This window comes from Argentina silus (assembly GCF_951799395.1).
Source record: "Argentina silus genome assembly, chromosome: X".
In the NCBI taxonomy this organism is placed as follows: Eukaryota; Metazoa; Chordata; class Actinopteri; order Argentiniformes; family Argentinidae; genus Argentina; species Argentina silus.
The window spans coordinates 38,830,190-38,856,868 of NC_139653.1; the positions used below are offsets into that span (position 1 = coordinate 38,830,190).

Here is a 26,679-nt window from a genome sequence, read left to right on the forward strand (position 1 = left end):
GGCAGATGCTTTTTTATCCAAACTTTCCTCTTGCAATCACTCTGGTTCATGATAATATTAATCTTATCTGTCCACAATACCATTTTCCAGACCTCTGCAGGCTTTTTAGGTACTTTTTAGCAAACTGTAAGCTGACCATCCTTTTTGAGGGTTTGCACCTTGCAGTGAAGCATCTGTAGTTTGGCTAGTGACGTATTCTGCGAATGGCAGTCTCTGACACATTCACACCTACCTCCTGGAGAGTGTTCTTGATCTGTGGGACAGTTGTTTTGAGGTTTTTCTTAATTATGGTGAGCAATCTTTGGTCATCCACTGTGGAAGTCTTCCTAATGTCATTGTCATTCCTTTTGTTTCACTGTTAGTAGTCAGCCAGCCAGCCAGACAGACAGTTAATTAGTCAGTCAGTCAGTCAACCAGCCAGCCAGAATGTTAGTCAGCCAGCCAGTCAGTCAGCTAGTCAATCAGTCAGCCAGTCAGTCAGTCAGTCAGCAGTCAATCAATCAATCAGTCAGTCACTCAGTCAGTTGGTCAGTTATGGATCCCAGTCTCACAGCTCAGAGGAGCACACAGAACCCAGTACGGGTGCTTCTATTGGTCGGGGGGGTGCAATTAGTCGGGGTGTGTTTGTTCTTGGATGAAGAAGCTTCAGCAGCTGTTGGGATAAGAGAGGGAGACAGTTAAGGGTGAGAGAGAGGGATGAGAGAGAGGGAGACAGGGATAATAGAAAGAGACAGTTAGGGAGATGGATGATAGCAAAGAGAGGAGATCTCCGCAGTGACTGTCTGAGGACTGACCTAGGATCCCTGGCTGGGACAGAGCTGCATCTGCATACTGGACAGGCTGACAGCCAGAGCGAAGCCCCAGGATCTGCTTCTCTGTGGCCCTGATGTTCCTTTCCAGGAAGTAGGTGGTCATCCTGCCCTTCCCCTTCACTTCGATCTGCCCTCGCTCCTGCAGCACAAAGCCCCACCCTTGCAAGGCCCTGGGGAACACACACACACACACACACACATATATATATATATATATATCACAGACAGATTCTGAAAAAGAACAGAAGGCTGTGCCTGTGTGTGTGTGTGTGTGTGTGTGTGTGTGTGTGTGTGTGTGTGTGTGTGTGTGTGTGTGTGTGTGTGTGTGTGTGTGTGTGTGTGTGTGTGTATGTGTGTGCGTGTGTTTGTTTACTTGTAAACACTGGGGCTCAGATGGATCTTGTCAGGAAGGCCGTGACTCTCCATGCGGGAGGCTGTGTTGACTGTGTCTCCAAACAGACAGTAACGCGGCATCTTCTCCCCGACTACGCCTGCCAACACTGGACCGCTGTGCAGCCCTATCCGGATCTACAGAGAGACACAGACAGGTTTCCCCCTCCAGATCTACCTGGTGGTGTGTGTGTGTGTGTGTGTGTGTGTGTGTGTGTGTGTGTGTGTGTGTGTGTGTGTCTCACCTGAATGGGCCCCCCTGTGACCGGGTTGGTGACGTCCTTGGCTGCCATGATCATGCCCAGGGCAAAATTGGCGACTCTCTGGGCATGGGTGGGTACAGGGATGGGTACCCCTCCCACCACCATGTAGGCATCACCTATAGTCTCCACCTGGGGCCGACAAAAATGCTGTTTTTCACTCAAATATTCGGGATGATAGTTGTCAGTGTGTATGAATTAATGTAAGGAAATTGTTATGAAAATCTGAATGCTACTCAGATTTCAGAGCATACAGTAAAGCTTCAGATTACATTTAAGGGGCAATCTGTAATTGGTCCAGTATGTAACATTGAAGCTTTCTAAAATCTTTCTAATGGTTGTAATGACTGTTTAATTGGTAGCGATCAGGGAATGAAAGAAATATTTCATTTATAAACGATGCTTTGTTCCGGAAAAAGCTGGGTCCTAAATTAGAGTGGCCAGAGGAGAAAGATTTGCTCCTTTAATTCATGATATATAGCTTTTGATTCTTGAAGAATATAACTTATAAATGGTCTTTCCCCATCAGAAACAACCCAAAATATAAGCTTGTTTTACTCCACTATAGCTTTAAAACATGGTTAAAACTATCATTCACATATCATCTCATGGATCCAGAATAATCCAGAAGCATGTCGTTTTGTGCTTTGCTTTCTCTGGCCACACAGAAAATTTGAGAACGTTAATATGCTACATTTTGCTATTGTGGCAAATATGTGCATCACCATGTAAAGAAACAAAACATGCAAACAAAACATGCAAATGGTACATAAAGGCCAGTGTGCGATCTTGACATCAAATTTCCACTGAACGTTATTTAATAGGCGATCTTATTTCTTGATCGCTACCGATTTGGTCAATTAGCACTATTTTAAAGCTCAAATCTACATACTGGACCTTTAAATATATGGACCTTCCTCCAAAGGACCTCTCTATGGAACACATTTCAATAAGATTAAACATGTATTACTTTGGGAATGACCCATATGGTGTACCTTATAAACATTGTGTACGGTGGTGAGGCGGTCAAACTTGAGGTACATGGAGTTGAGCATAAAGACGATCTGGATGGGTTCACACTCTGAACAGATGTCAGTGAAAGTAACAACATCACTGAACAGAATGGTACACTCCTTAAACTCCCCTGTGGAACAGACAGAATGGTACAATCCTTGAACTCCCCTATAGAACAGACATCATTCACTTAAAACTTCATCCATCTGCTCCATGTAATTCTCAGAGCCATACAGAAAATGACTATTCTGGTCACCAAACCTCTTCATTGCTGAACTCTGATTATCTTCCCCTCTCCCTGAGGAGTGTATACTTTCACTCCTCCTCGTGGATTTAAAACATTGGATTGGTGTAAGCATCAGCTAGAAGGAGTTTCACCATATTTCTTACACCAACTCCAATGCCTTTTATATCCATGAAGGGGTGGGGAAGAATCAGACCACAGCTCATGCCTCTTACCTGCCTCCATTCTCCCCCCATCCTGAATGGCTACATGTTTCGGCAGCATAGTTCTGATTGATCTCACCTGCCTCCACTCTCCTCCCCTCCTTAAGCAGATTGGCTACGTGTTTGGGCAACATAGCGTACAGTAGCGTCTCTGTCTTCTTCTTCTCCTCCTCAAGGTGTTGGGATAGGTGGCGTAGCTCCTCCTTCTTACGCTCAAGTTGATTGGACAGCTCCATCTCAGCAAGACGCTGTTGGTTGAGCAGGATGAGGTCACGTGTGACATCATGAAGAGCGATGTCTGATAGGTGCATCCCCCGTTCCTCCAGCTCCTGTAGGCTCCGCATCAGTGGAGAGGCCTGGTACAGCATCAACCCTAAACACTCCATCCATAACATCTGACCTGGGGACAGAGAGGAGAGGGTGTGTGTGTGTGTGTGTGTGTGTGTGTGTGTGTGTGTGTGTGTGTGTGTGTGTGTGTGTGTGTGTGTGTGTGTGTGTGTGTGTGTGTGTGTGTGTGTGTATGTGTGTGTGTGTGTGTGTGTGCGTGCGTGAGTGTGTGTGTGCGTGTGTTCTCTACCTCTGAGCTGCAACATGGGTCTGTCCATCCAGGCCTCAGGCATGGAGTCCTGACGCGTCTGCAGGACAAACTGACTGTTGATGAACTTCCTGATGCTGGAGATGGTGAAAGTGACCTCAGGATGGACGATGGTGAAGTACTGGTCCAGATGGATGCTCTGTGTCTGTAGCCCAGGGACAATACGCTGCACGTTCACCCCCGCCTGCCTCACTCTCAGCTACACGCACACACACACACACACACACACACACACACATTAGGCTATCTCTACATTAGTTAACTTTAGCCTATGTGAGTGTTTTTGTACCTCCTCATCAAACACTATGTGGAAGGGGAAGATGTTGCAGAACGTCTTCAGATCGATGCAGAGACTTTCAGGGTAGACCGGCTGAAAGCCCCGCAACAGTTTCCCTACGTGAGGTAAACATGTATTAGTGCCATATTTTACCAACACATCGATCAGCACAATACTGTACTAATACGCTTCAATGCCATACTATACTAGCACATAGTCATACTACATCAACAAAGCCAGAGGACTTGTGAATGAATAGATGATTGGTACAGACCTTTTCCTAGATGGACCAAATCTCTCACAGTCTCCCAGTAGTTCCTGGGCTTGGACACGCTCTGTGAGTTATACGTCTTCTGATTGGCTGTCTGGCTGTCTTGGGGGAGAGGCTGGGAAGGGTGCAGGAAGGTCAAGAGAAGAATAAACTCAAGTCAGTAGAAAAATCACAGATTAAGTTGAGTTCACAGTCAGTCATGAAGAACATGGAGCTATGTTGATTAATCATCAGCGAGGGATGTTCTAGTGTTAACACTACAGTGTCAGAGAGGGTTGTTCTAATTTAGAGTTAACATACTGTCTGGGGGGCATGTTACTGAGTTAACACCACAGGGTCACAGAGGTAAGAACTCTGCTGATGCAGTCATATAGAGATATACTGTATATATAGACTCTATATATACACAGTAGTATATGTCTTGGGCCTGAGTGTCACCTGCTCTCCTGCTCCATAGTTTCCCTCCATGCTCTGGAACATGGTGTGGCTCCTTATGCTGTGGGAAGGACCCCGCAGACGAAGCGCGTCGCTACATGCTGGATTGGAAAAAGCCGGTTGCTGGGTAACAAGGAAAACGATATGCTCTTTCTTTCCTGTTCTCTCCTCCTCCTTTATCTCGTTCACAATCTCCATCGTTATCTCACTGTTAAAGAAATCTCTGGCAACAGCTCCAATGATACCTGTGGAAAACCATCTGTTCAGCATTCTGAGGGCGTATCTTGACTCACCCATGCCTTACCTTTACAAACACACACAGTGTTCAATGCATTTGTGATTTAATTGGCCTTTATTCACAGCATGCAGTTTATTGTCCTTGACCAATGAAATCGTAGAGGGGACTATGATTCGGTCTCTGTCTGTTTGCATATCACTAGCTTTTTCTTTGAAAACACTTGGACATTTTTTATGAAACTTGGGTGACTGATGGGTCTTGTCAAACAGATGGGCCATGTATGAAATAACACCAACTGGCCCAATTTTTAGGAAACTACGGTGGAAGATGCGTCTTGCCATAGAGATTGTTAAGGAGTTTCCAGGTGAAGCCGATTCATCATTAAACACGTCGTAATAAGGTGCAAAGTGGAGAGCTAGCACCATGTGCACATTGACTGCACAATGCAGTTGAGATCCGGGGAAAGTGCATTGATTTCAATGGGTTTTTCTACACTGTGACATCATGTGTTCTGAAACTTCTACTTTAGTAACATGTTTACAGGCTTCAAATAAACACCAAATGGCTGTAAGAAGCAACACCGATAATGAATCAAATAAGCACTACACATTCCAGTAACTTTTCGGTCATACGTTTGAATGATTGTCACCAATTCATACAAGGTGGGTCGCTCGGGGGCAACATGGGGGAACAACATGTTTACTGTACACTTGTTATTACCTGGTACGATGTGGCAGAGACCTCGGCGGTCAGAGTAATAGTGGAGAAACATTGTTCCCTCTTGGTTCCTCTCCGCGCGAAATGATGGCGCATTCATCTCCTTCAGTGTGTCAAATCACAGTTAATTGGCAGGTTTATGAAAGGCGGCAATCATGGCCGCAACTTCAGATAATTCTGCACGCAACAATGAAACAAATTGCGGCATGTTTATAAAACAGTCTTAGCACGTACGCGCGCGCGCGCAGACACACACACACACACACACACACACACACACACGTGACGGGGGGGACGGGGGTTCGATAAGTGCGAGGGCGACATTTGAGTTTATATATATCACGCAGGGCTACCTCATCACAAGAGTATGATTCCAAATGACGTCTGCCACACACACACACACACACACACACACACACACACACACACACACACACGTGACGGGGGGGACGGGGGTTCGATAAGTGCGAGGGCGACATTTGAGTTTATATATATCACGCAGGGCTACCTCATCACAAGAGTATGATTCCAAATGACGTCTGCCACACACACACACACACACACACACACACACACGTGACGGGGGTTCGATAAGTGCGAGGGCGACAATTGAGTTTATATATATCACGCAGGGCTACCTCATCACAAGTGTATGATTCCAAATGACGTCTGCCACACACACACACACACACACACACACACACACACACACACACACACACACACACACACACACACACACACACACACACACACACACACAGTATACCTTGTAAGAGAGTGCAAGGTAGCTGTGCAATGCATCCAAATTCTCTATGAAGTCGAACAGGTTTCCCCCCAGAGTGCGTAGCATGTGGTCATATCCGGATTTTTTACAAAACTCAAAGAAGTATTCTCCAAACTGCCTTAAAACCTCTTCTGGTCTCATGTCTGTCAATAGAAACAAACTGACTGAGAAAATGGTGATGAATTTCTGGATTTTCAATGATGTATGATTTGTTAGAATAACCCTTATTTGATCATTCAGTATTTCTAGGCCTATTACTGACCATTTCTAATCAATGATCTTGTTTTGTAACAGTGTATAGTTTGACTCCTACCTAAAAGGCCTAGCATGTTGGCAGTAGCCTTTTCATTCTAGAATGGTGAGTTACCTAGTAGCTGGCACGCCTCAGTTACTAGTTGCATGGTGATGTCATCCTTGTACACTTCAAATGTCAAGAATGTATCCTGAACCCCTGCAGATTCTCTGCACATAAGAAAATGATGGTGATGATGATGATGTGGAAGAGGAGGAATATAGAGGTAGAAAAATAGTTGGGTTCACATAAATAATAACAGCCTGTATCCCTGTAGCCTCTGCAGGTTAAATATTCTGGTGATGACTAAGAAACAAGAGCCATCCATCAATTAGCTCACAAGCCTACATTAGAGTAGCCATACGCCACCTACAGGGATAGATATAGGTATGATAGAATCTCCCCCAAGGAACTTATTTCTCTTAGAACAGTAGGCGTTTTAGCCTGTTGGCTTTGGAAATGGAAGATCGTGAGTCAGATCCCAGATCCCAGCTCAGGGCAAGCTATTCCGTTCGCTATAATAACATCTGTCCTACATTGATAATGTCATATTACCTGAGCTTTATCCATGTCTCCTCGCCAAACTTTTCAACCACCAACGACCTCAAACAAGTATTAATAAATCCATACTGCCAATAAAAAAACACAAGTCAGATGTAATAAATAAATGTGACAGTTTTATGTATAAAAACAATGTTAACAGATGCTGGAGACAGTTTTGAACAGCAGTTTACACAGTTTAACAGTTATTGCCACCTTGTTAAAATATACTGTACCTAAGTATCATGGTTTCAACAACTTACCATCTCTTCTGTCGTGGCACCAGTGCTATTCAGTTAAACCTTTTTTTTCTCCCAGGATCTGCGTGGCTCTACTGAAATCCAGAATTACTGAGCTGGGAATCAACATCTCCGAGGATAATGCGTATTCGCAGTTATATGACTATATCAGATTATCAAATGATATGTCCTCTAAATAAATAAAAAAAGAAAGGAAAAGGAACTATTGAAAACAATCTGATGCAGTTCACATGCGAAGTTCTGATGCGAAGATAAAAGGTGTCCAGCTGTTCGGGGGGTTGGGTGCTCCAGCGCAGCTTCGAGAGCGTTGGTGGACGTAGATGCGGCAGCAGTGCGCCAAGAGCTGTCTAGGCGGCAGAATTGCTGATATGATCTGTCCCATTCTGAACAGCATAAAATATGCCGCAGTTGAGCCTAAATTGTTGAAATACAAAATGAGAAATAGCAACTCGCTTTCAATGATCTCTGATCCCTTAAACATGAAACCCAAGTCCAGAGAACATTTTATGGAACACAGACGCAGCTCTCGATATGGGTAGAAGAAGAAGAAAACAAGTGTAGGCCTCCAGTAAAGTTGTTGTCCCACACGAATGACAATGTGTGAATTGACAATTATTAATGACAATTATTCAAAACTTGCTTCAGCAAGTCCAACTATTGTTCTTTAACATACTTATTATTATTAGGTGGGCTTGCTTCAGCAACCTCCTCCTACAACTTTTAAGCTATTCACACCAATCCAACTTTAAAACGTGTAGAGAGGTGTAACTCGCATTGCTACGACTTTCGGTTTTGATACCTATTCAACTTTTTAAACGTTACAAACTTGAAAGTGCACTTTTAAGATGGAGATCTATGGAAACCAAAATATGCAATCTTTGAACCACTGCCAATCTTACACCTTTTAGGCTATTAACACCATTTCAACTGTAAAATGTGCCCAAAACTCCAACTTATCAACTCTGATAAAAGCTTTTTGATACATATTAAACATTTTAAACTATGAAGCTTTTTTTAACTCCAAAACCTCTCATCCGGTTAACATGATTGAATGTTGATTTAGGCCAACATTCTGTGAGCTCCTTTGTTACTGGAACTGCTATGGAGCTTTCAGGACTCTTAAATAAAAACAACAGGAGGCCTGCAGAATACATTCTTAGAATGATTACACAACAATGCACTCTTTCCAGTTCTACCCCACTGAAGCCACTCTCAACCACTTAACCAACCAACTATACCACTCTCAATCACTCAACCCTCTACCCACTCCACTGAACTACCCCATGCTTATCATATCTATATATCTATCTATGACCTTCTAACATACTGTCTATCTAACCTTCTATCTTTCTAACCTTATATCTACCTAATCCTTCAAATACCTATCATCATCCTTTCTTCCTTTCACCAGTCACTACTGCTTCACTCAGTATAACCCACACTGGTTAACCTCTTGTATGATCTTTATATACTTCTCCTCTTTCATCTATCCATCCTTTCGTTCATTTATCCATTCATCCATCCAATCAACCAACCAACCAACCTATCTCACTTTCTTTCAACTACCCAGAAAATCTTAATTAAACCTGATAAAAAGCTTTCTGATACCTATTAAACTTATTAAACTATAACACATTTTTTTAACTCCAAAAACTCTCATCCGGTTAATCAACCAACTCTACCACTGTCAACCTCTCAACCTCCCAACTCTCTACCTACTCCACTGAACTACCACTGGCTCATCCTATGTATCTATCTTTCTATCTATCTATATATTTATCTATCTATCTATCTATCTATCTATCTATTTAACATTCTATCTATGACCTTCTAACATACTATCTATCTAACATTCATCCTTTCTTCCTTTCACCAGTCACTACTGCTTCACTCAGTATAACCCACACTGGTTAACCTTGTGAGGAATCCTCCTCAACCTGCTGCTTCTGATACTGGCCACCAAAGGCTTCTATTGACTTTTTTATTGATTACACCTGTGCCTAGTTTTCAGCCCAGTTTATAAGACTGGCATTTTCATTCATTGATGTACCTGTGTTTCCCTGCAAACTCTAAGTAAGTTTACGTTCGATTTTTCCAACTCTGAGTCTTGCCTCCTTTCTGCACTTGGGTCCACTTGAAACCTATGTTACAGCAAGACTTAACCAAAACCTGGACCTAGCAAAGATGGACCAAGTATGCGCCACTCTGGCTATTCAAGGAGCCACGGTTGGTAGGCATGAACAACTTCTCCTACAGATCAACGACAAAATGCAAGCTCTCACCAGATTAGATTAGATTAGATTCATCTTTGTTGTCATTGCACAGAATACAACTACTGAGACAACAAAATGCAGTTTGGCATCTAACCAGATAGTGGCATGAGTGCAAAAAAGACATTATATTGTAGACAGTGCATTACAGTATAAGGTATTACAGTGAGTATAAATAAATGAATATAATAAGTGAATATACATGAGATGAATATCAATATGATATGTAAAGTTGAACAATTGAACAAGGGCAATAGGTCTTAAGGTATGTTACATATATGTAATATGCATAAATAGAGACCAATATAATAAATAATAAATGGTATGTCCAAACAAACAGTAGTGCAAAAAGCTAAATTGAAGTCCTGAGTGTGCAGCCAGTAGAGGTAAGGGGGGAGGATACATTGATACAAGAAGTCAATATTCCTCTTGTTGGGGGTGGGGTGGGGGGGGGGGGGGGGGGGCTGGGCAACAGCTGCAGGGAAGAAGCTGCTGGTGTGGGAATAGAGAGTCCTGAACCGAGGAGGGCAAACAGTCTGTGGCTGGGTTGAGAGGTGTCCCTACTGATGCCTCGTGGTGTCCCTACTGATGCCTCGTGCCCTCCATAGACACCGCCTGCGCTGGAGGACCTCGATGGCAGGAAGTTGGGCACTGGTGATGTACTGGGCGGTTTTTACCACCCGTTGCAGGGCCTTTTGGTCGGAGACAGAGCAGCTGCAATACCACACTGTGATGCAGATTGTCAGAATGCTCTCGATGATGCACCCATAAAAGGTGACCAGAATCCTAGAAGACACAGTTAGGTCCGGAGATATTTGGACAGTGACACAATTTTCATAATTTTGGCTCTGTATGCCACCACCATGGATTTGAAATGAAACAATCGAGATGCAATTGAAGGGCAGACTTTCAACTATAATTCAAGGGGTTGAACAAAAATATTGTATGAAACATTTAGGAATTGCAACCATTTTTATACACAGTCCCCCATTTTCAGGGGCTCGAATGTAATTGGACAAATTAACAATCATAAATAAAATGTTCATTTTTAATACTTTGTCGAGAATCCTTTAGCAATAGTAGGCAATGACTGCCTGAAGTCTGGAACCCATGGACATCACCAAATGCTGGGTTTCCTCCTTTGTGATGCTTTGCCAAGCCTTTACTGCAGCTGTCTTCAGTTGTTGTTTGTTCATGGGTCTTTCTGGCTTTAGTTTTGTCTTCAGCAAGTGAAATGCATGCAGTGAAATGATTGACTCGGCCATTGCAGAATACCGTCCAATCGACTTTGCTGAATTTGGCTGAATCTGAGCAGACACTATATCCCTAAACACTTCAGAATTCATCTGGCTGCTTCTATAATCAATGAACACTAGTGACCCAGTGTCATTGGAAGCCATGCATGCTCATGCCATCACACTGCCTCCACCGTGTTTTATAGATTATGTGGTATGCTTTGGATCATGACCAGTTCCAAGCCTTCTCCATACTTTTTTCTTCCCTTCATTCTGGTACACGTTGATCTTTGTTTCATCTGTCCAAAGAATGCTGTTCCAGAACAGGGCTGGCTTTTTTAGATGTTTTTTGGCAAAGTCTAATCTGCCGTTTCTATTCTTGAGGCTTATGAATGGTTTGCACCTTGTGGTGAACCCTCTGTATTTGCTCTTGTGAAGTCTTCTCTTTATGGTAGATTTGGATAATAATATGCCTACCTCCTGGAGAGTGTTCTTCACTTGGCTGGATATTGTGAAGTGGTTTTTCTTTACCATGTGAAGGATACTGCGATCATCCACCTCTGTTGTCTTCTGTGGATGTCCAGGCCTTTTTGTGTTGCTGAGCTCACCAGTGCGTTCTTTTCTTCTCAGAATGTACCAAACTGTTGATTTGGCCACTCCTAATGTTGCCCCTATGTCTCTGATGGATTTTTTTGTTTTTGCAGCCTAAGGATGGCCTGTTTCACTTGCATTGAGAGCTCCTTTGACCGCATGTTGTGCGTTCACAGCAACAGCTTCCAAATGCAAATGCCACACTTGGAATCAACACAGACCTTTTACCTGCTTAATTGATAAAGAAATAACAAAGGAATAGCCCACACCTGTCCATGAAACAGCTTTTGAGTCAATTGTCCAATTACTTTTGGTCCCTTGAAAAAGAGGCAGCAACAGATAAAAGAGCTGTAATTCCTAAACCCTTCCTCCAGTTTGGATGTGAATACCGTCAAATTAAAGCTGATTCTGCCCTTTAAGCCCATTATATAACTGTAACTTGAATATGTTTTGGTAAACAGCTAAAATAACAGAAATTGTGTCAGAGTCCAAATATATATGGACCTAACTGTAGATAGATTTCTTCAGTCTCCTCAGGAACTAGACGCTGCTGCGCCTTTTTGGCCAGAGTGGAGGAGTTGAGGGTCCAAGAGAGGTCCTCAGAGATGTGGACACCCTGGAACTTGAAGCTGGAGACATGCTCCACCTCCATCCCATTGATGTAGATGGGGGTGTGTCTACAGCCCTTAGCTTTCCTGTAGTCCACAATGAGCTCCTTGGTCTTCTTGGTGTTGAGGGCCAGGTTGTTGTTGGCACACCACGCCACCAGGTGCTGGACCTCCCCCCTGTAGGCCAACTCGTCGTTGTTACTGATCAGGCCTACCATCGTGGTGTCGTCTGAGAACTTGATGATGGTGTTAGAGCCATGCACAGACACACAGTCAAGAGTGAAGAGGGAGTAGAGGAGAGGGCTCAGCACACAGACCTGTGGGACATGGGTGTTCAGGGTCAGGGTGGAGGAGGTGTGGTTGTCTAACCTAACAAACTGGGGTCTGTTGGTCAGGATGTCCAGCGTCCAGTTGGAGAAGTAGTTGCTGATGCCAAGGTCACTGAGTTTGATGACCAGCTTAAAGGGGATGATGGTGTTGAATGCTGAACTGAAGTCAATGAACAGCATCCTCACGTAGGTGTTGTTGTTATCCAGGTGGGTCAGGGCGGAGTGTAGTACTGTGGAGATGGCATCCTCCGTTGACCTGTTTGGGCGGTAGGCAAACTGGTGGGGATCCAGTGTGGGGGATAGGTGGTCTTTAAGATGAGCCAGGACCAACCTCTCGAAGCACTTCATGATGATGGGGGTGAGTGCAACGGGGCGGAAGTCATTCAGGCCCACTGCAGCAGAATTCTTCAGCACTGGCATGATGGTTTCTGATTTGAGGCACGTGGGGACAACTGCCTGGGCTAGTGACAGGCAGGCAAAATTAATCTAACACATAACACATCAGTGGTGGAGAGTGTGAGGGGCTGGTTGTCTGGAGGGGGCTCAGCTTTGATGGCTGGTTCCTTGTTGTCCCGGTCGAAGTGAGCGTAGAAGTGGTTGAGCTTGTCCGGGAGGGAGGCAGTGCTGGTTGGGGAGGCTGTGTTTTTGGGCTTGTAGTCCGTGATGGCCTGGATGCCCTGCCACATGCGCCGGGGATAAGAATTGTTCTGAAAGTGCTCATCGATCTGCAATTTGTGGTTGTGTTTGGCCTTCCTGATGCCCCTCTTCAGGTTAGCCCTGGATGAGCTGTAGGCCTCTGCATCACCAGATCTAAAAGCAGCATCGCATGCCTTTAGCAGTGGGCAGACCTCACTGCTCATCCAAGGCTTCTGGTTGGGGAAAGTTCTTATCTGTTTGTGGGTGGTGACACTGTTGGCACATGTATTGATGTAATCCAGAACAGAAGAAGCATATGAATCAATATCCATGTTGGAGTCCAGGGTGGCCTGAGTGGCAAACACACTCCAGTCAGTGTGTTGAAACTTGGTGCTGTAGTGTAGAGTCCGCTCCCTCTGGCCAGACTGGCTGTCCTCACTGTTGGTTTCACACGTTTGATGAGTGGTGTGTACTTGGGGAGTAGGAACAATGAGAGGTGATCAGACTGTCCCAAGTGGGCGAGGGGAATGGCTTTGTAAGCCTCAGCAATGTTTGTATACACATGATCTAGAGTGTTGTCTCTTCTAGCGGGGCAGGAGACATGTTGGTGGAGTACAGTTCTCAAGTTGGAGTGGTTGAAATCCCCCATCCAGGTGTGCAGTTTGTCACAGATATGTAAGATGTATAAATAGAGACCAATATAATAAATATGGTATGTGCAAACAAGCAGTAGTGCAAAAAGCTAAATTGAAGTCATGGCAGCATGGAGTTCTTTCATTTCTACCTTAGCATTAGCATCCAGAGGGATATAGGCTGCAGTAACAACAATAACTGTAAACTCTCTAGGCAGGTAAAACGGCCTACACTTGATCATCAGGTACTCCAGATTGGCAGAGCAGTGACTCCCAGTAATGGCAGTGTCCGTACACTAAGTTTTGTTGACATAAATGCACCGTCCCCTGCTTCTCGTTTTACCTGAGAGGTGAGGTGATCCGAAGTCATAGCTCATCCATTTTATTCGCTAAGGAGCATACATTGGCGAGAAAGATGCTAGGTAGCGATAGCAGATGGGGATTTCGCTGCAGCCTAGCCCGGAGACCCCAGCACCATCCGTGGCGATATTTACCATCACACTGCCGGCGAAGAGCAACACCCTCCGGGGCAGTTGGAGCGCTGGACTGTGGTGTTTTGGCGATCTCTTGCAGAAGGTGAAGGTTGTCGAATACAGTCTGTGCATCGAGATTCAATATCTAGTAGTGCTTGCCAGCTGTATGAAGTGTACGCAAGGCTGTACTGAGTGAACAGACTTGAAACTAGTAGGCAAATAATCTGGTGAGACACAGAGCCTTGCATTGTACATGTGCCACCATATTGGATCTTCTTGGAGCTGGATCCATCCAGCAGAGCCAGGGTAAGGTGGCGTCTGCTGCAAACCCACCACCACCTGTGCATCCCAAGCCCGTTACCCAGCGAAGCAGAGACCTATGACTGCCTGCCCCAGAGCGCTATAATGGTAATCCGGGTGAATGTCAGGGACACAGTGTTCTCTAGCATTTGAGTTACAAGCTGACACAGTCCTGACACAGTGCTCTCTAGCATTTGAGTTACAAGCTGCCATGTTTCCTACTGATCGCACTGTGGCCTACATCATTTCAGTACTTAGCTGTGGCCCAGGCCTACCAACTCTACCACTCTCAAACAACCAACTCTCCACCCAATTGTATGAAAAAAATATTTTCATACCATTTCTACTTTTTGAGCTGTACTTGAATTTGCATGAAATCCTATTAATTCCTATGGCCACTTGCTCTGAATGTATCCCATTGTTACTGCAACTGCTATGGAACATTCACAACTCTACCTGTCTGTCTGTCTGTCTGTCTGTCTGTCTGTCTGTCTGTCTAACATTCTGTCTTTCCAACCTTATATCTATCTAACCTTTGAAATACCCAGCCATCATCCTTTCATCGGTCACTACTGCTTCACTCAGTATAACCCATACTGATTATCCTCTTAATTGTTTTTTTTAATCTTTTTATACCTCCCCTCTCTAATCTATCCATACTCTTTTTCATCTATCCATTCATCCATCCAATCAACCAACCTAACCAACCTGTCTCATTTTCTTTCAACTTCCCTGATAAAAGCTTTCTGATACCTATTAAACCTTTTAAACCAGTTAACCAACAAACTCTACCACTCTCAACCACTCAACCAACCAACTCTTTACTCACTCCACTGAAGTACCCCTGGCTCATTCTATCTATCTATCTATCTATCTATCTATCTATCTATCTATCTATCTATCTATCTATCTATCTATCTATCTATCTATCTATCTATCTATCTATCTATCTGTCTATCTGTCTGTCTGTCTGTCTGTCTGTCTGTCTGTCTGTCTGTCTGTCTGTCTGTATATCTATCTATTAATCTTTCCAACGAACAGACCAACCAACCATTCATCCATCCATCTAACCAACCAAACCATCTTAACATTATCCGCTACCATAATAACACTCTCACATTTATGAACTACTCAGGAAATACATTTATCTATCTATTGTCCAAACCATCTGTATGACCAAAGTAAGACTTTGCAAGTCCACAACGTTTCTTCAGGAACGTCTTTTCTAGTTATTATTCCAATTCTTCCACCTGTTACTCATTCTACAACTGCGTAATTAAAACATAATTAACCAACTCTACCACTCAATCAACCAACTATCTATCTACTCCACTGAAATACCCTTCAGTGGAGTAGACACCCTGACCAACCTAACCATACTACATGGTTGGGAAGCAGTAGTCAGCTACATACTACGTGGTTGCGAAGGAAACCGTTGTGTTCTTACAGCCAAGGAAAAGAGAATGATACCTACTCTTTGTTTCAATGCGCCTATAGTTTAATGTCAACATTTAGACCACTATGGGTCCTCGTCAGACTTTCAGTATAATGAGTTGTATTTTTAAACTAAATTATAATTGTAGTAAATCATACAACCTGGGTTCTGGATTGACACAAAGGCCTACAAAGACGCAAATGATAAAAAAAAAAACTTGGTACACAATTAGTTTACATTTACATTTATGCCATTTAGCAGACGCCTTTATCCAAAGCGACTTACAATAAATACATTTGATTAAGTAAGTGAATCATCTATCCATCAGTCATCATAGGATGAAGTAATCAATGCTCAGACCAGGGGTCATAGGCAGTTTCTTTTTATTTTTTTTATTAACAGGAGAGAAACTTGTACAGGGGGTAGTGGGGGTGAAGGGGTCTTTAGGAGGGACCGTTAAGATGTAGCATGAAGAGATGGGTCTTCAATCTACGGCGGAAGATTGGTAGTGACTCTGCAGTCATGACTGAATTAGCAGTAAAGAAGTAAATCTACGATACATCTGTTGATATGAAGTTGCATTTATGGTATAATATGCATGTAGAGATACTTCCTCATTCCATCCCTGTCTTAGAATGTGGATCTGGAGGAGCTTAGTGGCGCAGCAGAGTAATGCGCTTACCACATAATTGCAAGGTTCCTGGTTCAATTAGCCTGTGCACTGTATACCTGGAAAAATTGGATACTGTAGGTATAGAAATTACTGTAAGACAAATTCCCCTATCAGAGGGCAAGGTGAAGCTAAGGTATTGATTATACTTATTATACTTATATTTATACTTATTATGTTTATACTTCAGATTATACTTATCATTCCAGAACTATATGAAGTGTTTATACTGTAATGACAAGGGCGAGGGTTTGTTTCTGGACCTTACCCATCGTCATATTGTGTCAGGCAGTGTGTGTGTGTGTGTGTGTGTGTGTGTGTGTGTGTGTGTGTGTGTGTGTGTGTGTGTGTGTGTTACATCCCTCGTAAGGTACTGACTCAGGACAGGTGTGCAACCAGGCCATTCTGATTTGACCTGTGTTTGTTGGCCAGACTGAGGGAGAGGGAACTAGGAAAATAATGTGTATTGCTTCTCATTTATGAAGCTGGTTATCCTGTTACTCCTTTTATCTGCCTGTTTCTAACCTGCTCCATATCAATTATAATATATTTTTCAGAAATAACACTCCTGTCTTTTCAAAGGGAGCTTTTAATGTGAGAGGCCTCAACCAGCTTTGTCACATGCATTATCAAAAGCATTTAGGGCAGGGGTTCTGAAATGGACATTAGGAAATTCTTGCGACGTATGTGGAGGTTGCTGACCTCATGAAACAGGAATCTGTCTGTCTATCTGTCTGTCTATGTGTGTGGTTGAATACTTTAGTACCAGTCTTTTTCCTTACTTTGTATCATTTCCCTGCACCTCATTTGAAAACATTACAAAGTTCTACTGTTATTTGTCATACCTCTTGGTTTGGCAAGTCCAATTATTGTTCTTCAACATATGTATTATTATTATTATTATTATTATTATTATTATTATTATTATTAATAATAATAATAATAATAATAATAATAATAATAGGTGGGCTTGCTTCAGCAAGTCCAACTATTGTTCTTCAACATACTTATTATTATTAGTGGGCTTGCTTCAACAATTGCTTCTGCACTTTTTAACTTAGAGGTCTATGGAAACCCAAAGATGCAAGAACCACTGCCACTCCTACACCTTTTAAGCAATTCACACCATTTCAACTGTAAAATGTGCCCAAAACTCCTAATGATCAACTCTGATAAAAGCTTCAAATCTGATACCTATTAAAACTTTCGGATACCTATTACACTTTTAAACTATTAAACTTTTAGGAACTCCAAAACCTCTCTGGTTAACATGGTGACATGTTGATTTAGGCCAGCATTCTGAGAGCCATCACTGTTACTGCAACTTCTATGGAACATTCAAAACTTTTGAATAAAAACCACAGGAGACCTGCAGAACTCTCACTTAGAATGATTACACAACAATACACTCTCTTGGCAACCAGTTCTACCCCATTGAAAGCACTCTCATCCACTTAACCAACCAACTCTACTACTCTCAACCACTGTACCAACCAACCCCCTACCCACGCCACTAAACTGCCCCAGGCTCATCCTATCTATCTATCTATCTATCTATCTATCTATCTATCTATCTATCTATCTATCTATCTATCTGTCTGTCTCTCTGTCTGTCTATCTATGACATTCTAATATACTATGATGACTGATGGATAGATGATTCACTTACTTAGACAAATGTATCTGCTGTAAGTCCCTTTGGATAAAGGCATCTGCTAAATGCCATAAATGTAAATGTCTCTGTCTAACATTCTATCTTTCCAACCTTATATCTATCTAACCTTTCAACTACTTAGCATCATCCTTTATTGCTTTCACCGGTCACTACTGCTTCACTCAGTATAACCCACACTGATTAACCTCTTTCATTGTTTTGATCTATCTATACCTCCCCCTTTTCTTCTATCATCTTCTCTTTCATCTATCCATTCATCCATCCAACCAACCAAACTCTTTAACTTTATTTCTGCTACCGTAATAACTCTCACTTTCTTTCAACTACCCAGAACATCTTCACCAACCCTTATAAAAGCTTGCTTAAACTATACAAACTTGAAAGTGCTATGGAGGTCTATGGAAACCAAAAGATACAATTTTTTTCTTTCTCTTGCAACTTTCAAGCTATTCACACCAATCCAACTGTGAAATGTGCCCAAAACTCAAATTTCCTTCTTGGGTGAACGTCCTCCACTCTCTCTGGTCAACCCATTCATATCAGTCGATAAAAATATTCTTAACTGAGGTTAGGTTTGTCAGTGATGCTTATTGTCAAGTCATGTAGTCTTGTGGTGTGTGTGTTTTTTTGGATTCTACAGAGGGTAGACAGACGGTCTAACTGAAACTTCTAGAAAGAGACCAAACTGAAGGAAACATGGTGGGCTCCATGAGTCAAAACACACACACACACACACACACACACACACACACACACACACACACACACACACACACACACACACACACACACTACTGTAGAAAATACATTGTTTATTATATCCAAACATTTGACAAATGTACTCATTCCAAAACAACACAAAGACAGACCAACACTAGCTCATTCTGGATAGTGTACCAGTAGATTAATCACCAAACTAGCAGTGACAGATAGGGGCAAAATCGTTGACTTGATCACTGTTGGTGCACATTGGGGAACACACACACATACACACACACACACACACACACACACACACACACACACACACACACAGTGATTTGAACAATGATTTCTACCAGCAAAGGGCGCACATCAAGTGTTTATGACTCAAATTGTTAAATTACAAACTGGCCTCTTCCCATAGTGACTCAACATAACATAATCTGCTTCATTTATTAAGCTAAAGTATTAACTAAACATATTTATTTTATTGATCCCAATTCATTTGGCACTTTCCTGTGATCTCTCTCACTCACTCACATATGTGCATGTGCGCGCACACACACACACACACACACACACACACACACACACACACACACACACACACACACACACACACACACACACACACACACACACACACACACACACAAGGCCATTACAAAGGCTATGACTTGATCCCCTGACCACAGACTGACATGTGAGACCTATACTATACATCACTATCTGATCCTGCAACCTCTCCATTCAGCTGTCTAGTGAGTGACCACATCTTTGTAGCACCAGTGAGTTTGGTCTTGTGCAGTCTGAGGAATTGATTGAGTTTTGGTCAGTAGCACCAGTGAGGTTGGTCATTTTGCAGTCACAGCAGTTTGTTGTGTTGCAGTCAGGTCCGTAATGAGGTCTGCAGTGCCTTCATGTCTCTAAGAAGTCTCAGGCTGTTCTTACTGCGGTCGCTTGGTCGAACCTTGACTGCTCCGGGAGATCGACCGCGTGTGGTCACTGTGGCGGGCATTCTCACCTCCCCTCTTCTCCCTAGTCTCTGATCACATACCTCGCTTCTTAACCTCTCCATCTACGGAGAGAGAGACAGAGAGAGACAGAGAGAGAGAATATGCTTGCATCATCCCATAATCTACAGAAAGTTAATTTTACTACAAAACAAATAATAATGTCCAATACAAGCACTCTAAAACAATACGGAGGAATGTATGTTTGAAGAAGCTCCCGCTGAAGTAGTGAAGGCTTCTCACTACTATAACTCTCACTAAACAAACAAGCCTACTTCTGTTGGTGTGTGTGTGTGTGTGTGTGTGTGTGTGTGTGTGTGTGTGTGTACCTGTGTTTGGTGTTTATGTAGCTTGCTGATCTGTTCTCCTTTCCTTGCTATCCTCTTGAGTAGGCTCTCTTGCTCCCTCTGCAGCTCTCTCCTCTCCTCATGCTCACACACACACACCTCAATCTGCCGCTCCAGCTTCTGCTGTACCCTGCAAAACACACACACACACACACAGTTTTAACTGCAAATTAAAACACAAAGTCACACGCTCGCTCGCTCGCACGTACGCACACACACACTCACGCACACACACACACACACACACACACACTAACGCGCACACACACTCACATGCTCATTTGTCGGAGCTCTTCCTGTAGAGCCAGTAGCAGCTCTGTTAACTCCTCCCCACAGGAGGGTGGAGAGCTACTGTCAGAACAGCTGTGATTTGAGGTCTGAGCGGTGCTCTGGACCAATAGAGTGTTAGAGAGGACACGAGCGTTACAGAGCAGAGGCTGGTGCTGCTTCAGTAGAGATAGAACCAACTGGACATTGGCTCTGACTGAGTGGCTACACCCTACAGCCTAGGGAAGTGGGAGGGAGGGAGAGAGATCAGCGTTAGACTGTATCATTCACTGGTGCTGGTTGTAAACTCTAACATTGTGCATATCACATGAAGGATTAGACTTTAGGATTAAACATTAGTACATTGAGTTCAAGACCTTGAAAAACTGTGTGTGTGTGTTTGTGTGTGTGTCTATGTGCGTACCATTCCGGACACAAAGGGCACATCCCCTAAACTCAGTCTATAGTGTGGCTGGGTGTGTGAGGGCTGCAAAAAAAAACATTTTCATAAATCAACTGTAATATCACTGTAATATCAGAATGCATATTAATTCAATATTTGTACTCTGCATAAAGAATTTATGAAGTTTGTCAGCAAGTTTACTACTGTTCCCTACACACAGGACGTCCTGAGTAAGTAATGGGGCAGTGAAGCATTTTTTTCTTATTTTGGCTCTACACTCCAAAGGTTTAGATTTAAAATCAAACAATTACTTCTCAGCTTTTATTTGATGGTATTTATGTACATATTGGTTTCACCATTCAGAAATTACAACACTTTGTATGCATAGTATATTGGTGCCTGACTTGAAGTAGAGAGGGTGAGCAGTTTCAAATACCTGGGCGTCCACATCAGCGAGGACCTCACCTGGACACTTAACACCACTCAGCTGGTTAAGAAGGCCCAACAGCGACTGTACTTTCTGAGGAGGCTGAGGAAGTTTGGCATGTCGCCCAAGATCCTCAGCAACTTCTACAGCTGCATTGTTGAGAGCATCCTAACTAGCTGTATCACTGTGTGGTACGGCAGCACTACTGCTATGGACCGCAGACGCCTGCAGAGAGTGGTGAAGACCGCTGAGAAAATCACCAGGACTCCACTGCCCTCTCTGCAGAGCATCTACCACCGCAGAGTCCACAGGAGAGCCGCCTCCATCCTCAAGGACCCCACCCACCCCCAGCACGGACTGTTCACACTTCTACCCTCAGGCCGGAGGTACAGAAGTGTTAAATGCAGGACCACCAGACTGAAGGACTCCTTCTTTCCCACTGCCATCAGGCTCCTAAACAACCCATAGGAGATTAATATAACTTTACTACCTCAATAACTGAATTTTCCAGTTTGCACATGCATAATTGCACTGCTACATTTGCACTGTTTTATTATTATTATTGCTGCTATTTTATTTTATGCCTTAAATTTTGCTGTCTTGTACATTTTGTTTAGTATATATTGTATATTCTTTAGTATTGTATATTTTACATTGGTTGGCATTCTGCGGACAGCAAAGCAAGAATTTCGTTGTACAGGGAAACATGTTTTGTACTGTGCATATGATAATAAACACTTTGAATCTTGAATCTTGAATCTGTCAACATGAGGACACAGTGGTGTCAATGAAAGTCAAGGAAGCCATTATTAGGCTGAAAAATCTGAGAAAAAAACCCCAATCAGAAACATGACCAAAACCGTAGGCTTGCCAAAATCAATAGTTTGGAACATGATTAAAAAGAAAGAAAACTGGTGAGCTCAGCAATTGCAAACAGGCTGGTAGGCCACTTCTACAGTGGATAATGCTCACCATAATTAAGAAAAGCCCCAAAACAACTGTCCCACTGATCAGGAACACTCTCCAGGAGGTAGGCATGAATGTGTCAGAAACTGCCATCCGCAGAATACGTCACCAGATGAACTACAGAGGCTTCAGTGCAAAGTGCAAACTACAAGTTGGATGGATGGTCACATTGCTTTAAAGTACCTAAAAAGCCTGCAGAGGTCTGAAAAAAGGTCTTGTGGACAGATAGGATCAATATGACCATGTACCAGAGTGATTGCAAGTGAAAAGTTTGGAGGAAAAGGGATCTGTCCAAGATTTACAGCATACCACCTCATCTGTGAAACATGGTGGAGGGGGTGTTAATATTAGGGCATGTATAATTTAACTGCTGAGGGCAGCAGCAGAATGTATTCTAAAGAGTACAGAAACATCTTGGGGTCAATGGGTTGTAGACTTCAGGCAGTTATTGAATGCAAAGGATTGTCAATCAAATACTAAACATGAGTGCTTAATTTGGACATTTGAAGGGGGTGCTATTATGCCCCCCTACATTGAGAGCCCTTCCCCTGCTCAAATGGCTGTGAGCTCTGTGGGGTGTTTTGAGAGGTGTCAGAACTGTGGTGTCATCAGTATAGATGTGATGAATTCTGGTTGTGTCTCCTTCCAAACAGCTCCTAATTTAAATACTGTGGTTGTAGAGTGATATAAAAGCAGAGGTCAGGGAATAGCTTGTTCTGTTATCTTTGTCCTGTTGTGAGGTTCTCATCACGAGTTGTGAGTAGCATTGTCTGAATTACCTATGGTCATCTCTCTATCTCTCTCTGTCTCTCTCTCTCTATCTATTATTTACCATAGAGGGTAGAATGTAACATTTTTCTATGAAGTATTTGCCTTGTAATAGTTGTATAAGTATACAGTATTATTAAAGCCTCATTTGATTCATTCTATTTGACCATTCTTGCACCAAATCAGCACAAGCTCAACAATTATTTGCACATAGGGATAATTACATTACTTGGAGACAGATTATTAATATTAGAAAGAAAATAATATTAGGAAGAAAATATGGCCAAAAGTGTCAGCCAAACCTTCACATGGAAACTGACATTATTATAATACTACACATTTGATAAATCTGTCCCATCACTTTTGGGTACCCTGAAACAGGGGGACTATGCATAAAAAGTGTTTCTGAATGGTGAAACCAATATGTACACAAATACCATCAAATAAAAGCTGAGAATCTCTACTTCAACCTCATAGTATATGTTTGATTACCCACATTTCTTCCATTGTAGCCTGATGAGGGTATCACTGGTGCCACTAAGTTTCTCTAAACCAAGAGAATTCACACAAAAAGTGTCTGCACCCTTCTACAAAATGCCATTCACAATCCAAAATATTGATTTGATTAAAAAAAACTATCTGAACTTATTCTTAAAGGTTTTGAGTAATTTTTATAGTGAATTTGAACTCTCACTCTACACGCACGCACGCGCACGCGCACACACACACACACACACACACACACACACACACACACACACACACACACCTTGGAGACGCGTCTCTTCTCTCTTCTTCTTGGTGGGTGGGGCGACACTGACTGGAAGAGGATCCTATTGGCATCATCCAGACCTGTCTGTAGCTGAAGACCACCAACACGAGAGTAGAGCACAACACAGTCAACTCAGTGTGTGTGTGTGTGTGTGTGTGTGTGTGTGTGTGTGTAGTACCTGCTTGGCCTTGTCCTGCACCAGTTTCCTCTGGTGTTCCTCCTCCAGTAGTTTTATCTCCAGCTCACGGATCTTCCTCTGGCACACACACGCACACGCACACGCACACACACAATATTATTACCATATATTTTATTGGATACAGTATGGTTCTGTGTGTGTGTGTGTGTGTGTGTGTGTGTGTGTGTGTTGTTCTGTGTGTACCTCGGTGCGATTCTGTGTGTTGGTCAGTCTGAGATACTCCTGCTCCAGCTGCTCTAGTTTCCATAACTGTGCGTGGTTAGCGGCCTGATCAGGGGCATGGTCATGTGATTGGACGGCTGACCTGGCTGTCTCCATAGAAACCTGAGAGTGTCAAGAATCTGTAGTCTTTATCATAGATATATATTATACATATGTCATTGGCCGTTCGAGCCAGGCTTGGCCAGCTGAGGGCTAAGCTAAGATAGCAGAGGCCTGTGCTAACCTGTTGTTTGAGCAAAGTGGTTCTGTCTGCCTTGGCATTGCGGACCATCCTCTTCATGTGCTCAAGCTGCTGCTCTAACAGAACACAGCGGGACTCTGCCAAAGCTAACTGGGCTAGCAGCTCTAAGAAGGAGCGAGATAGAAGGAGAAGGGGAAAGAGGGAGAGATGGAGAAGGACAGAGAGAGGGAGAAGGATAGAGAGATGGAGAAGGACAGAGAGATGGAGAAGGACAGAGAGATGGAGAAGGACAGAGAGAGGGAGAAGGACAGAGAGAGGGAGAAGGATAGAAAGGGACAGAGGGGGGGAAGGGGAAGATGAGAAGAATTTGATTACTACCAAATACAACAGACAGGTGTTCTTTTCATTTGGAGAATAGTACACTCCCATGAGGGTTACACGGAAACTACACTGGCAGCACACGTGTGCCAACAAGCATGTGAGCTTGGAGTGTAGCGTCTCAATAGAACCAGTTTCTAGTTGACACACGGGGGAAAACAGACACTCGCAGATGCTCGCTAGGGATGTAGGTGAAATGATTGAATAGAATGCGAGAAACTTGCAACGCTTGCATGTTATTGGCCCACGAGCCCCGCCAGTGTAGTTTCTGTGTTATGGTTACGTGTCTTTACCTTGGTTGCATGCTGGCTGGTCACTAGTCTCTGTCTTTGTGTCTCTCTGAGTGTGGATGTCTGTGTGTTTGTGGGTGTCATCTCTGTTACTTTGTGTGTGTTTGAGTGATGCGTCTTTCTCACTCTGTGTGTGTGAGGGTATGGTTGCTGTATTTTTCTCCAAGCTGTCAAGACTCTGCTTTGCTCTGCCTCTCTCCCGCTCCAACATCCTGATCTTCTCCTGAAGGTTCCTCAAAGCAGACAAGATAGCTGTGTGTGTGCACACACACACACACACACACACACACACACACACACACACACACACACACACACACACACACACACACACACACTAATATTCAGTGTATTCCCCTTAGGAGATCACTCGTGTATGTTGTCACAAACACTGACAAATAGCCATTCATCAGCCGCAACCTCATTTGGATGGGTAACACAGTTGGATGGGTAAGAGGATAGACAGAGGGATGGGCGGAGGGATGATATCAGCTGAGCCTTTTAGGTAGAGTGGTGTAAGGTGTCACCGCCACCTGCACCTACTGTGGCCATGACAACCAAATACAACACTAGTCCGAGTTAACTGACTGAGGAAAACACGCACGCACGCACGCACACGCACACGCACACGCACACGCACACACACACACACACACACACACACACACACACACTCACACACACACTCTCTCTCTCTCTCTCTCTCTCTCTCACTCTCACTCGTTACCTGCACTGCTGCTCTCTGGGAAGGCCTTGCTGGGTGGTGTGTGTGTGCTGTGGGGATGGTGTGTATGTATATTAATAAAGGGATGGTGTGTGGGGTAATCTTTGAAGGAGGGCAGAGACACATTGTCTGACGTCATCAAGCCACGGGGAAGTGGGGCGTTGAGTACAGCTCCTACACAGAAATACATCAATGGTATATCAGTGAACACAAACCTGCAGTTATACTTATAATTAACAGAAACTATAGTTAGCCCAAGATTATTCACTCGCCCAATCTCTCACAGAGAAGAACAACCTACATCATACTATATGAGAATCACCCTGACAGCTTCAGAAAACAATATAGATTAAAGTAGATCAGATTAGTTTCCGTGCAGCTCCGCCATTATGTGTATACAGTACCTATAGTTACATTACCTAACGCTACTTTGAATGTACTTGCAATGGACGTACCCCAATATTTTCCACCAGTAGAACCTGACGAAGTCCCTGTGTTCGCAGTCTGCGATCTGGTGATCTGATGATGGCAACAATGGTGGGTCCGCGCGATTTGTAAGTCGTTTTCGTCCGGGTGGGTGGAGTTTTTCCTCAAAATAAAACTACAGTTCCCTACCAGCCACATAATGACTTCCGCAGAGGAAGTGGCGCGTGTGACCAGAGAGTAGGTCCACTCGATTTGTACGGCGTTCTTTCCCGGGTGTGTGGAAGTTGTGCATGGGTGGGTGGTGTATGCACTGGAATTCACCAAGGAAACAAATACTCCCTCTGGGCCTTCCATAGCTGCATACCTGGGATCATCCGCTAGAACTACGGTGAGCCCTTGCGGTGA

At 43.4% G+C, this 26,679-nt stretch overlaps 2 protein-coding genes across 4 annotated transcripts; both read right to left on the reverse strand.

Annotated features, from left to right (window-relative positions):
• Nucleotides 1–554: 554 nt before the first annotated feature.
• On the reverse strand, nucleotides 555–14,241 carry LOC310822382 (guanylate cyclase soluble subunit beta-2-like; the record flags this gene model as incomplete). Its single annotated transcript, XM_083694720.1, has 19 exons — nucleotides 555–652; nucleotides 795–982; nucleotides 1,186–1,340; nucleotides 1,448–1,594; nucleotides 2,458–2,606; nucleotides 3,003–3,323; nucleotides 3,501–3,717; nucleotides 3,808–3,911; nucleotides 4,070–4,181; nucleotides 4,505–4,746; nucleotides 5,460–5,559; nucleotides 6,226–6,386; nucleotides 6,611–6,705; nucleotides 7,091–7,164; nucleotides 10,205–10,391; nucleotides 12,190–12,275; nucleotides 12,357–12,497; nucleotides 12,600–12,854; nucleotides 14,131–14,241. The coding sequence occupies 19 exons, from the start codon at nucleotides 14,239–14,241 to the stop codon at nucleotides 555–557; spliced, it is 2,943 nt and encodes a 980-aa protein (XP_083550846.1).
• Nucleotides 14,242–19,415: 5,174 nt separating this feature from the next.
• On the reverse strand, nucleotides 19,416–26,383 carry cep57 (centrosomal protein 57). 3 transcript variants are annotated; one of them, XM_083696428.1, is made up of 11 exons: nucleotides 26,304–26,383; nucleotides 25,852–26,022; nucleotides 25,251–25,376; nucleotides 24,499–24,620; nucleotides 24,237–24,377; nucleotides 24,033–24,110; nucleotides 23,852–23,944; nucleotides 20,943–21,005; nucleotides 20,525–20,757; nucleotides 20,234–20,381; nucleotides 19,416–19,969 (listed from the first exon to the last, which is right to left on the reverse strand). In XM_083696428.1, the coding sequence occupies exons 2-11, from the start codon at nucleotides 25,985–25,987 to the stop codon at nucleotides 19,781–19,783; spliced, it is 1,329 nt and encodes a 442-aa protein (XP_083552554.1). In that variant the 5' UTR covers nucleotides 25,988–26,022; nucleotides 26,304–26,383; the 3' UTR covers nucleotides 19,416–19,780. The 3 variants fall into 3 exon arrangements, with proteins under 3 accessions (XP_083552554.1, XP_083552552.1, XP_083552553.1); XM_083696426.1 differs by having other exon boundaries at nucleotides 25,128–25,376; XM_083696427.1 differs by lacking the exon at nucleotides 20,943–21,005 and having other exon boundaries at nucleotides 25,128–25,376.
• Nucleotides 26,384–26,679: the final 296 nt, after the last annotated feature.

Excerpts from the sequence above, each read along its gene's own strand:
- cep57 (XM_083696426.1), bottom strand. The coding sequence starts at position 25,987 with ATGACGTCAGACAATGTGTCTCTGCCCTCCTTCAAAGATTACCCCACA. Across the intron at positions 21,006-23,851 it reads AGAAGAGACGCGTCTCCAAG|CCCTCACACACCCAGCCACA; the intron begins GTGTGTGTGTGT and ends TTTTTTTTGCAG. Across the intron at positions 19,970-20,233 it reads TACATAAACACCAAACACAG|ATGGAGAGGTTAAGAAGCGA; the intron begins GTACACACACAC and ends CTCTCTCCGTAG.